Source organism: Herpailurus yagouaroundi, unplaced genomic scaffold (genome assembly GCF_014898765.1).
Source record: "Herpailurus yagouaroundi ecotype Mexico unplaced genomic scaffold, PumYag 159, whole genome shotgun sequence".
NCBI classification, from domain to species: domain Eukaryota; kingdom Metazoa; phylum Chordata; class Mammalia; order Carnivora; family Felidae; genus Herpailurus; species Herpailurus yagouaroundi.
Window position 1 is genome coordinate 30,331,144 of NW_024412400.1, and position 13,553 is coordinate 30,344,696.

At 39.1% G+C, this 13,553-nt stretch overlaps 1 protein-coding gene across 1 annotated transcript in view; it reads right to left on the minus strand.

Moving 5' to 3' along the window:
• RYK (receptor like tyrosine kinase) overlaps nt 1–13,553 on the minus strand; it is a gene marked incomplete at its 5' end in the record, with an annotated part of 108,471 nt that overhangs the window by 53,002 nt on the left and 41,916 nt on the right. Inside the window, 3 exons of the mRNA XM_040481116.1 lie at nt 721–774; nt 2,918–3,052; nt 5,213–5,312. Coding sequence (XP_040337050.1) covers nt 721–774; nt 2,918–3,052; nt 5,213–5,312 — 289 coding nt within the window. The remainder of the gene's footprint in view (nt 1–720; nt 775–2,917; nt 3,053–5,212; nt 5,313–13,553) is intronic.

The window sequence follows — 13,553 nt, forward strand, 5'->3', positions numbered from 1 at the left end:
AAACATTGATCATTACTGAAGGAGGGTAATGGTCACACAAATGAACAAAGGTTCATCAGTGCATTCTCTCAGCTTTTGCATATTTGAAACTCTTCCCTTCCACAATTTTTTTTTAAAGTTTACTTTTATGAAGAGAATCCAGTATCCTTTTAAGATAGTGCTATTAAAACTCTCTCAGGAAGAATAGGACTCAATGTGTCCACATCAGAAAACTAAAAAAGAAGTCTAAGTTATACCATTTAAACACAACCATTACTAAAATAAAAATCTACTTTGAGTTTCTGCTCTGCAGGTTTAAGTAAGTATCTTTAAGTATCCTTAAGCTGCATTTTCACCTGGATGAAATTAGCTGAGGGTTAACTGGTCCAGGCCACAAATCAGATTTTCTAACCTTCTGCTATTGAGATGAGGATCTTACATACGTTTTCATGTTCATACTTTAATTATTACCATTTGAAATGATGTGATATAAATTCTTGCCTATAAAAAATTTTTAGATCATTTGTTATAAAATATGTATGAATTTTGCTTTACAAATATTTCAATATTCTAACAGTTTCATCTGACTATATACCAATCAGTGAAATAAATAGTAAGGCCTCATGTATCTTTTGGCAAACTGGACACTACTAGGCCTCCAAGCCTCATACAATCATGTACATTTACAATCAGGCAGTTTTTATTCCTCATGATGGAGAAAGGTAATACATTAACACTTACAAATAGTTCTGCTAGTGTTTTTGTCCAGGGCTGAAGTTTTTACTTCTTCAAGTTCTGAATTTAAAAAAGATAAAAGATGCTTTTAGAAATTCCTTCTTTTCCATGAAAATCCTTAAATACTTAAAATACACTTTCTGAATTTTTCTCTAACATAGTTTTAGTTCTATTAGAACATTGCCTGAACTAATTAACAAGGTATTTGTTGCAAGATAATAAATCCTACATTACTATTCTGATCATCATCACTCTAATCACCAATCATTAGTCTATGGGTGTTGTTTATAGATGCTCAATGAAAAAGGATTTCTGTGGTCAAGAAGTTTGGGGAAAGCCAAGTATTATATCATCTGTGGAGATTCACAATTCACATTAGCAGAGTATAAAGGCTCTAAGGAATGCTTAAGTAATGAAACTTATCTGAGCCAGCGGTCCCCACTCTCACATAAAAAAGGAACATTTTCTTGCCAGTAACACCCATTAGCATTTGATATAGTACAGATATGTTTTCTGTTGCAGTTTTTTAAATGTAGTAGGTGGAAAACCACACAAACACATTAGGATCACATATTAAAGTAAGAGTCATAAATTGGATAACTGGGGTAGCCAGAAGTATGACAACAAAATGAAAAGGGTGGCACTATATTAAACTTAAGTTAAAACAGAATAGAAAATTATGCTGTTAATGTTAATTTTCATGTACACATTAAAGAAAATGGAGAAAGTATGAGATCATTCTGAATGTCATCTAACCATTAACCTCAGTGGATACTAACAGTGGTGGGTTCCATTGATCACATCATATTTGGCCATCATTTTGCCTTTAGATATTAAGAGACGAAGCACCATGGTACAGTCAGAACACCCTCCCTAAGCATCAGGAACCAGGCTTCTACACTCCTGACTGGCTGTGCAAACTTAGGTGGCCTCTCCAGGGACAAGTCTCCTCACATCAATTATATAATGACTAGGTTGAACTAGTCTCTAAAGTCCTCTTTGGCTTTAAAATTGTGTGAAAGTACATACATAACCGAATATACTAGAACTATAAAATATATCAAAACAGTGAAAATAAAAGGTGCCTGCTAACTTTCCATTTAAAAAATGTCCACTCTAAGGCAGTGCAGCTCTTTTATTGGCATCTATCTGGACATTAGCCATGATAACTCACTTGCTGGCCCCAAGTATTTTCCTAACCCTTAGCACTAACTTCAATTAGGAAATGTGTTAAGACAGAATTTAACAACAGAGCTAAGAGCACGAGTTTGCATGCAGCTGCACCTCTTAGCTGTCTGACCTTGGCAAGTTGGTCAGATTCTCTGAGCCTCAGTTTCCTCTTCAGAAAATGGAGATAATGACAGAAACTGCTGCTTAGAATTGTCACAAGGACTAAATAGGTTCAATGCATGTAAAAGCACTTGTAACATAGTACAAATGCACAGTACGAGGCACTCAATTTTAGAGGGCTTTATTTTAGGGGGGGGGGGGGGGGGGGGGGGGGGGGGGGGGGGGGGGGGGGGGGGTGGGGGGTCTAATCCATTCACTTTAAGTTGCACAGAGGTAAAGTGAATGGATTAGACAATCTTTCAGGAAAACTCTCAAATTCTTTCATCTATTGCCCATGGGAATTCTCATAGCCACTGTCATTTCTTGAGTACCAGATTATTCAAACCCAAAGCTATTAACATTTATTAAGTACCCATACACAGTATTCTAAGATTTAGGTTTGATTCAATTAACCAAAAAGGAAATAAGAACAACTTCTGAAACAGGTTATCATGCCCATTTTACAACTGAAAAAACTGAGACCTAGGTTAAACAACTTGTCCAAATATCCTGCCAAGTATATCCAGCCCCAGGACAACTGAGCCATAGTATTGTTATAAGACAAACACAGTTAACACTGAGTTACTCAGGGGCCCCTATCAGAATTACTTGACTTCTTTACCTCTTTAATACTATTTCACATTCTTAATGGAATTAGCAATTCTGATAAAAGATTTTGAGAAAGCAGGGCCTGAGTGAGATTCCTGGCAACAAGGTAGCTATCAGGCAATTTTCTCAGAATTTCATTTGTTACTGCTTTTTCTTTTCTCATTTGCTACTATAATCAAGATTTGGTCACAAATCTAGAAAAAGATGACAAAATGTATTTTTGACATCTATATAAAACACATACTTTGGTGAATAAATTCCTTACTTTTGTAGCACATTTTCCTTCGTTTAAAATTTAAGACTGTAAAGTTTTTTGAAGAATTTACTGTCAAGTTGAGCTGCATTAGTATCATAACCTCAGAATCTACTTTGCCAGTACAGGAAAGCTCGACCCGAAACACTGTTTAAAAAACAAAAAAGAAAAAATATTTTAATTTTCTAAAAAATCAACATTAATACCTAGTATTTTACAGTTCTTTATTTTTGTTGCATAAAACTAAAAGAATATTTACATAATACTAAAATTTTCAGAGAACTTATCTTCAGACTACATACCTTTAGACATCATTCATTTATTATAGATATAAAAGTTAAACATTGAAGAACAAGCCAAGACATAAAAAAGAAGAGATTATTATCTTCAACTTTTTCTCATGATTTTTAATAGATTACTTTGTCTCATAAGTCCTCTCATTATAATATAGTAAAGCTACTGAATAAGGCAAACCATGCTACCTTACCAGTCACATCAGCAACGATAACAAAAATTACTTGATAAAAAGGAAAGACAATTTATCACCAAAATGCAATTATGTATTACTCTTAACGAAGATTAAATATAAACCCATAAACTGATCACCTGATAAATCAGTCAACTGTGAATTTAAAAAATACAAAGCTTTCAAAACAAAACCTTTCTTTTTTTAATGTGTTGTGTTGGTTTTTTTTAATTTATTTCTGAGAGTAAGAGAGACAGAGCACGAGCGGGGAAGGGGCAGAGAGAGAGAGGGAGACACAGAATCTGAAACAGGCTCCAACCTCTGAGCTGTCAGCACAGAGTCCCACACGGGGCTCGAACTCACAGACCACGAGATCATGACCCAAGCCGAAGTCTGATGCTTAACCGTCTGAGCCACCCAAGCACCCCCGAAAAACCCTTTCTAAACAGAAAGTGACTTTAATCAATTATTGTAGCAATGAGACTTTGGTGCACACCATTTTTTTCCAATCTTTCAGTTTAAGATTCTTTTCCTATAAATTTAGAGTATCATTCTTTTTTTCTTTTCAGAGAGAGAGAGGGAGAAAGCACACACTAAGCAGGGTAGAAGAAGAGGAAGAGAGAGAAAGGGAGAATCTCAAGCAGGCTCCACATTCAGCATGGAGCCCAATGCGGGGCTCAATCCCATGACCCTGGGATCATGACATGAGCTGAAATCAAGAGTTGAATGCTCAACTGACTGAGCCACCTAGGTGCCCCTACAATATCATTCTATCTGTATGAGCATATGAAAAATATGGGCATTTCTGAACTTCTTTACTGACCCATAAAAATGAGTAAGCCTCTCTATGCTTTCCTAAAGCTTAATGTATGTCACCAATAATGATGAGTGACTGCCAGAAAAAGTTCCACAATATTGTGGAAAGTACATGGCTTACCCTTTCAAATTTTAAGAAGTTCACTGTTCTTAAAATCTCACATCTTTAGGAGCTTTTCTCAAAAGGCTGGCTCAATAGTAGTTAAACTGGTATATATATGACACTTAAATCATTTAGTCAGATGTATTATGTGATTATCCTGTGCAGATGCTGTGCCAGGCACCAATGCTAGATGGCTGAAAAAGAGAGCTCCTGTCCTCAGGTTAACCACAGGCCAGCAGGGAGAGACAAGCACAAAGAATTACAAGATAATGTGATCAGTTCAAAAACATTTAAATTACAAGATCCTGCAGAGTAGGAAGAACAAGATCCTGCAGGGTAGTATGAGTAGGAGTTTATAAGCAGAAAAGAGGAAAAGGCAGTTCCAAATATACTGACGAGCACGTGCAAAGGCAAGGATGTCAAAACCGCATGTAGTATGGCACCACTGGAATGCTAGGGCAAATGCAGCAACACAGCTAGACAGGCAGGTAAGGGGACAGGATAAACATACAGCACACTGGCTGGAGAGTGTGCAGTGGACTCAGTTGATGGGAGTAAGGGGCCCTGATGGGCTTGATGTCATTTGGTCAGATAGGAGTGTTCAGTGATCATCCAGGCCATGGTGTGGGAATTTGTCAAAAACGAACAAGACCAGACACAGAGATCCATGTGGAGGCCAGTGCCAGCAATGCAGAAAAAGGAGATAAGGAAGTGCTGAGTATAGACAGTTCTGAAAAGGATGGAAAAGAGGGAATGGTTTAAAACACAGTGCAAATAATCAGTATTTTCAAAAATTACTTTTCAAAACACTTATACACCTATGCCTATCAAGTAGAATACACTATATGTCAATTGTTAAGCTGTTCTTTTTGGGATATGGGGGACACAATTGAAAACAGTATGTTCACTCTTTCAGACTCACCTGATAAAGTGCGTGGAACTTCCCCCTGAGCAGAAATGTTGACCTGGGGCATGTCCATAGCCACAAAATTGTCTACTTGGAATCCCAGCTTATATTCAACCTGTAAAATGTAGAAATAAACAAACTGAATCTGTGGTAACAGAAAGGACACTAACAATTTGGCTTTACTGATTAACTCATTAACTAATAAATGCATGAGCATTTATTATTATGTACAAATCTAGCTCTAACAAAATCCAAATTGTCAGAAACAGTCCTAGGAGTTTTCAACTGGATAAAAACTCAACCCAGTGAAGCCACCCCTCTATTTCATGTCCAGAACAGTACCACCACTCTCCTATAAAATCTGCCAACTAGGATTCAGAAATCTTGCTGAAGACTACACTACCACTGACCGAAGAGCCCTGGAGAGACAGATACGAAAAGCTAAGTTGTTGAGATGTGTAATTTACAGACCACTGACTAGTCACCAATGTCTTCTCTAATTAATAAGTGCCAGGCTCTAAGGCTTTCCATGTAGCTGGTGGATGAAGGTCTACTCTATAGACCCACTCACTACACAAGATTACAAAGCACAAATTTCTCACAGAATATCTCTAGTCCAGCTTTCACCATGAAGAAAGTTTATGTTTGGATACCCATCTAATCTCTGAATCTATTTTTCAAGTGAGTCAGTATCCAGAAAGGAAAAGATGTGACTATGAAGGCATCACTGGAACACCAATATTAACTATCGATACCTAGCCTACTTGGGGGCTAAACATAACCAGCCAGCCCCAATAATACAGCCCTACTGCTAGATTGATAGTCATGAAAGAAACAACTCAAACTGCAAAACAATAGCTGAAATTCAGAATAGCTGCCACCTTCAAGACCTTCAATGAGGCCTTATATTTCACATTACTCTTTGAACAGCCCACTGGGGTCTTGATAAGAACAGGTACTCCTCTCCCATTAACTGGTCACATGGGTGGTTTTGGTGGAGAGATAGAATTGGCAGAAGGCAAGGGGCAGTGGATTGGGAAAAGAGTGATAGCAAAGAGGTTTATGAAACCATTCTTTAAGAAATTTAACTAGGAAAAATGGAACCAGGCTGGGAGTGGTGTGAGAAAGAGGTGACAGATTCTAAAGCTTTTCTTTCTTTTTTCAATGGGCAGTATTAAAATGTGTTCATATGCTAATGAAAAAAGCCAACGAAATGGGACATAATAAAGATGAAAGGAAATAGGAAGGGAGTACCATCCTAGCTTATAAGGAAAGGGATGGACCTGGGCATTGGCTGGGGCAAAGGGTGTTTATCAATGGATAAGAAGGGTTCAAGCCAAAGGATTTAACTCTCACTGTGGGTGTCTTTTCACACTTTCATACTTGAATGTCCCTAAACACTGTAGGGGTATAAATCATATTATTACCTTACAGTTAAGATACATAGACAAACAACTGTTAAAGGCTGTATTTGGGAAGTGCCATGTTCACAACAAAGAAAATGGTCTTGCTGCTGCCTATCACTGACTTTGTGGTACCTCAGGCTAGTTAGTCAGTGTTCACTCTTACCCTAGCACACCACACTTCTGTCACTGCCACCAAGGGGTGCTAGAGAGCTAGCTACACCGTTGTTGTGTTTGGGCCAAGAAGGAGACTTTCCAGCAACACTCACTAACTATAACACTACAGAATGCATTGACTATATTCCTGTATCTATGCTGTCTTTGAATAGGACAATACATGAAGTGCAAGTGCACAAAAGAAATTAAGCATAATCAGTAAGAATTGGATAGGAACCATGAGACTGTGTGACCTTTAGGTATATTAACTTTCCTGAGTTTCAGTTTTTGTAAAATGAGGTAACACATTATGAGGATCAAAGAGGATAATTAAGACAACACACCTGTCAGCTTGGCACAGGTCCCCTGACAAATGCAGACCGCAGTGGCATCAGCTGTCATTCCAGAGTAGCTACCCTACTGCCCCATTGTGCTTCCCCTATAAGCACCAGCCTACTACTAACCCCAGAGATTGACACAAGTAAGCCTTCCAGTGCTCTGCCAAGAACTTGCTGCAGTCCTTCTGTTTTGTCCTCCATCTTGGGACCCCTCACTATTCTAAACAGCCCCTACACTCTCAGCCTTTTCACAAATGTCTTCTCCACCTTCTCCTACAACCTGGCTTTCCTCAGATCTCTTCTCCCTGCCTATCATTAGTTCTTACAACACCTAACCCTTAGGGTCTAGACAATAGGGTCTGCATTCTTTTAGGGTCATTAGGTCCTTTCTAGACATACTTCCCTCATGAGAAATCCCCTATACCCTGAAGCTCACAAATTCTACTCAAGATGGCTATTTCTCATGCCATAAACATCAACAACAGACAAAAACTTTGCAGAGGCCTTGGCCCTTGGCTCACTTTGTCTCCTGTCACCTTCCCGGGTGGGCTTCAATATTACAGTATTCAGTAAACCTACATGACAAAGAATTACTCCAGAACCAAAACAAACACAAAAATCCCACCCTATCAAAGACCCCATCACTACCTCTGATTCCTATAAAACCAGTTCTTTGTCTCCATCACTGATTCAGCCAACATTTATGAAACACATGTGTAAGCCAATGGTGGTGTACAGAACTGGGCTACAGTGGACAATTCAGCTATTTCCCTTCTCTCTGATCCAGCCAGTGGCCTGGTTTCACTTTCCTACAGACTATGCCCCGAAGACTACAAGGTTACTGACATGATAACTGGTTCATTCCCCTCCATACTCTTAGAGGGCCACACCAGCACCCTAACCACCTCTCACTCTCATGTTGCCCAGCACAGATGGAGGAAATCCATTCCTGGAGAAAAGGGTGCTGCTACACAAGAATGACCCCTAAGTTCAAGACAGACCCATAATCCTATCAGCAAGCCCTTCCTCACAGCCTATTCTCTCTCCATAGTCTACTCACTCCAAATGTCACAGGACCTCACCACTTCACTACCTGCTGCCCTCCCCACTTCCTCACTCTCAATGTTCTTATCTCCTTTAGCTAGCACACAAGGACCCCCCCTTCTTCATTTCTTTTCAGCACCAGAGAGATCTGTTAGAGTACTCAACCTCTGCCCTCCAGCCCCAAGGAAAGACATATTCTCCTCTCCAAATAATAAACACTCCTCTCCTAGTATATTAGGTTCTAACCCATTTCATCACCGATGGGATCTTGTATCATCCACCTTCTCTCACTCTCCTATAACTTCAATCTCTCCCATAGGTGCAATTACCTACTAGACATATATGTCTAATAATCTTATAGCTCTCAAATCTATAACAGATTCAAAGTCAAATGTATGTTTCCCCACATTTGCTATCTCTTTTATTCTAGGTCTCAGTTATCGTAAGCAGAGGCACAGCTAACCAGAGACCAGAACTTCTAAGAAAGCAGAGAGCAGCAAATGGGGTCGCAGGCCCTAATGGCAATGTGGAGGGCAGGGGGCAAGACTAACACCTAAGTATCTCAAGGAAGTAAGGGGGAAGGGAAATGAGCTTGTGACTGGAGCTAGGGAGAGGTGGCAAAGGGACTGGGTAGCAAGTTTGAGAAGGCTGACCTCTGGCCAGAACAGCAGCCTGGAGGAACAAGGAGTATGAGAGCACAGAAGCCTGCCGTTTGCTGGCTCCCTTTCTGAGGGACTATCTACACATGTGAGGCATTCACAGGGCGGTTCTCTTCTCCCTCTGAAATCCTTAGGATATTAATTTTTAAACTGCAGTTTCTGGGGTCAGAGAACTGTAAATTTTCTCTACTTTGCCATGTATCGATCTACGTGGAATCTCACTTTCCAGTGATCCTTGAAGAAACAGATCCATTCTAAAGCTAACATTCATAAACTAGTGGAACAAAGAAAATGTGAACAGCAGTTGTTTATCAGAAAAAAGAGGGAGCCAAAATATTTCAGAAAAGAAGCTAGAGAAAATATAAATATTTGAATAAGCTAAAAAATAAACATTTTTGGTAATCTTCCCTTACTTGGAAACAAACGGCAATTGCCAATAGGCAGCTGATGAGTAAAGCCATTTCCTTCTGGAACACAGTACAGATTTAAAGCGAATACATTTGCCTACAGCTGGATAGCCTTTTAATTTCTCTGAATTGACCAGAAGTGCTCCTTTTTCATAGAAATCCCACTCTGCAGGGGATACTGCTGGCTCTCCCTTGGGCTGCTGCAGGAACTCTGGACAAGTTCCCTACAAAACCTCCTGACAATGATGAAGAATTCCTGAAACCTGAGAAGAGATACAGAGTGGATGTGAGTTGGAGGAATATTCTGCTACATTTTGGTATATTTTTGCCTTCCAACTCTCTAAAATACCTACAGACACTTAATAGATGCAATGGAATGCTTTTTTCCCCTAGATATCAGAAAATGTTCCAGAATACAGAAGAACCTAATTATTTGTTAAAACCACCTAGTAATCTTTGCTTTTTTTTTGATGACCATGTGGCCTTGTGAAAGAGAAGAAATTACCAGTGTTTTTATCCCACCTGGAAATGCAATTAACCAATGGTATTTAACAACCACTCACTAAAGCAATCTGACACAGATGTCAAGAATAAGATACAGCTTCAGCCTCTGAGAAGACCATAGTCTGTTTTGCAAGACAAAAGCCAAGTAAACACTGAAGAACAACACTATTAGCAAAAGCTCTGATGTGTGAAAACTAACGTTAAAGTATCTATGGTGTGAACGGACATATCAAGGAGAACCTTGAGATTTTTGGAAGTGAATATTTTACCTCCTAGATCATCTTAAAAAGCAAGAACTGAGAAATTCTGATAAAGGGTTGGAGTGTAGGAGCCACAGCCTTCCTCCAGAAAGTTCACAATCGCATCTCAGAGCCAACAAGATTAGGTGAAGAACCCTCTGTATCTCCCCAGGTGAAGAAGTCATGTCTCTCTTGCTCCCTTGTATGACTTTCCCACTTGAAGTCATCTCTACTTCCTGTGTCTTCTGCTTCCAATACTACCTTAAGCAAGTCTCCTTCCAAATCTAGGTCTTATTTTTTTTTTCATAGTAAGTGATCAATAAACCAAAGTGCAACCATTTAATGTATTTTTTAGTGATTTGAAGGGAAAAAAGTTCAAGTCTATATGCAGGGACAGAGAACCTTTATCAGAATATGTTGTTCAGTGCTCTGCAAACTGCAGAAAGTACGCAGTATATAACTTGTTAAAAAAAATATATATATATATATATATTCACACACACACATACATATACACACATTTGCTTATCCATGCACAGACTATCCTTAGAATAGAAGACAGGAATCAGGTAACAGTGGTTGCCAATGGAAGGGAAACTCAGTGGCTGGATTGTTTGGGGATGGTACTAGGAAGGTGTAGAGGACTTAATTTTCACTGTTTACCCCTTCCCTTATGCCTTTTGAATTCTGTACCATATACATAAATTAAATACTCAAAAGACTAAATTTTAAAATAAGCAAAGTTAAATTAATTACCAAAGAGATTATAACCTAAAACTGGAATTAGGAGTTGCATTGGTGGCCAAAGCCTGAAACTGAATACAAACATATTCCTTAGTTTTTTATTATAAAACGTTATAAGATAGAAGATGATTACTTTCCCCTAAATTCTAAACCCTGTTACACATGAACTTGTGAAATTAGTTTTGCTATATATTCAATCTATGAATTTCATCTATTCCTCCAAATTTACAACTTTATTCACAGTGAAATACGTGAAAAGTCCCAGATGGACAACTAGTGTCAAGTATACCCAGCTATGTTTCACACTTCTAGAAACAGGAAATTCACCACTCCGAAAGCAGTACATTCCAACTTTAAAAAGCTCTAAGTGCTCAGAAGATCCCCATTTGTTGAGCTGTGCCCTGTGGCTTCTATCTATGCATCTCTTCTGTAGTCAGTAAAAGAGCACCTGTAACCAAGCATAAGTACCAAGTGCTATACAGGGAACACAGAGAAAGACGAAAAGGAGTTCCTCACTTTGAAGTGTTTTGCATCTAGGAGGGAGACAGAAAAGAAAATCAACCACCACAATACTGTTAGATTATGCTAAGGGTTATGAGGGAGGAAAGAGAAAGGTGCCGTGGGTACAGAAAGCACCTGACACAGTTGAAGGAAAGGTGACACCAGTTCTGAGATTTATGAGACGAACAGGAGTTAGTGAGGTAAATAAAGAATAGAGAAAGGGAATTTCTTGCAATATAAACAGCAGCAATGTAACAGAGTCCAGGCCATTCAAAAAATTGCCAAACAAAATGGCACTAAATAACTAGCTGGAGAGGAAGGAGAAAAGAAAGGCAGGGACAAGATCATAAAGGCTTCCTAAAAAATCAGAACTTTATTCTGGTGGCAACTGGGAGCCCTAGAGTTGCTTCTGAGGGTGGGAGTAGGGGGTGAGGGTGGGGCAGGAGTGCAGCAACAAGTCAGTCCAGAGGCAAGGAAACTAGTTAGAAAACTATTTCCCATCTAGTTAAGAAACAAAAAAGGCCCAAACTACAGATGAGGCATTAAGTCTAGAAAGAGGTAGGAGATGAATTTAAGGTATAATTATGAAAGACAATCAACTGGACCTGGCAGGTGCAGGAGAAGAAGTACTGGACCCCTTCTAGGCTTCTGTCCTAGATGTGTAAATAGGTGGCAATGCCCTCCAACAAGTCAGGGAACTTCTGCCCTCCCAGGAATATCATATCAGCAACAGTAGCCCAAATGTGCACTAATGATGGTATTTAAAACCTGCCACAGAAGTAGTTTAGAATTTATGAGCGAAGAATATGGAAGTACCATAAGAGCTATGCCAAGGCTCCTCCTGACCCAACATGTGCCCAGGCCAAGTATTGTTTCAAATATATATATTCATCTGAACCCTTACCTCTATCTACTCTCTTCCACTCCAACTTCCTTCTGCGACAGGCTTTAAAAGTCCTCAGACATCCACTATTAGCAATGTCAGATCCCTGAAACTCGCTCCAGATAAAAAACATCTAATGTATGTGTATTTTTTAAAAAGAATGATTAAGAGAGTTTAATTCTCTTCACTTCTAACTGCCACATGGCACACTGCCAATTTTTATTCACAAGTCACTAACCATATACTTGCCCAGGTTAGATCATTATTTTTTCCTAAGTAGGCCCAGGAATAATCACACCCTATTCAACGGCAGTGGAGTACTAGAACAGATTCTCTACTATTTCATTCGATTTTTCGCTACTTTAAAATATATGTATTATTTGCTTTTATATTTACCAACATTAAAGGTAGGAAAAGTAACAAAGGATTTATTATCAATTTTTTGGAGAATATAAAAAGATTCTCTGCCTAAAAGATGTTCACAGAAACACTGGATCTCAGAGTTGCAAGGGAACTTAAAATTCAACACCCACTGCTCCACAAATCCTTGAATTCCCTCTACAACACTCCCACGAAATAGTTACCCAGTATAGATCTGACTGACCTCTTCCAGCGAGAGGAAACTTACTACTCATCAATAGCACTGGCTAAAAAGTGAAACCTAGTTCTAAACACAGATGCAAATACTAGTAGTTTAAAGGGTGATGAGGAATGGAATTTTTTAAATATAATTTCACAAAATCGCCCCACAATTACTTACTCATCCTAAAGGAGAACACTTTGGTAGAGAAACCTAGTGAAATGATTGATCAGAGATCACCAGTAATAGGACAAGATGACATCATGTGTCCTGTGAAGGACAGCATTTTTGTGGTGTTACTAGCAAAGACACGTTCCTGAATCTAATCATGAGGAAACCTCAGACAACTCAAATTGAAGTACATTCTACAAAATACTTGGCCTATTTATTTCAAAATCATCAAGGTCAAAGCACACAAAGAAAGGCCAAAGAAATGTTCCAGGTTAATAGAGGATTAAAGGTACCTTAATCAACTGCATGCATGATCCTGAATCAGGTGAAAAAAAGAGCTATAAAGAACATCATCATGTTAATTGGTGAAATGTGAGTACTACAGATTAGATACTAGATAACAGTATTATATCCACGTTTAGTTTCCTGATTTTGATCATTGTACTTAGGCTTTATAAAGAATGCCTTTATTCTCAGGCTCTGGGGTGGCTAAGTTGGTTGAGTGTCCAACTTCAGCTCAGGTCGTGCTCTCACGGATTATGAGTTCAAGCCCCGCATCAGTCTCTCTGCCGTCAGTGCAGAACCTGCTTCAGTTCCTCTGTCCCCCTCTCTCTCTCTGCACCTTACCCACTCTTTAAAAAAAAAAAAAAAAAAAAGGGGCCGGGGGGGGGCGGGGGGGTTTAGGCTACGGACTTCAGCCAGGTCACGAACTCGCGGTCCGTGAGTT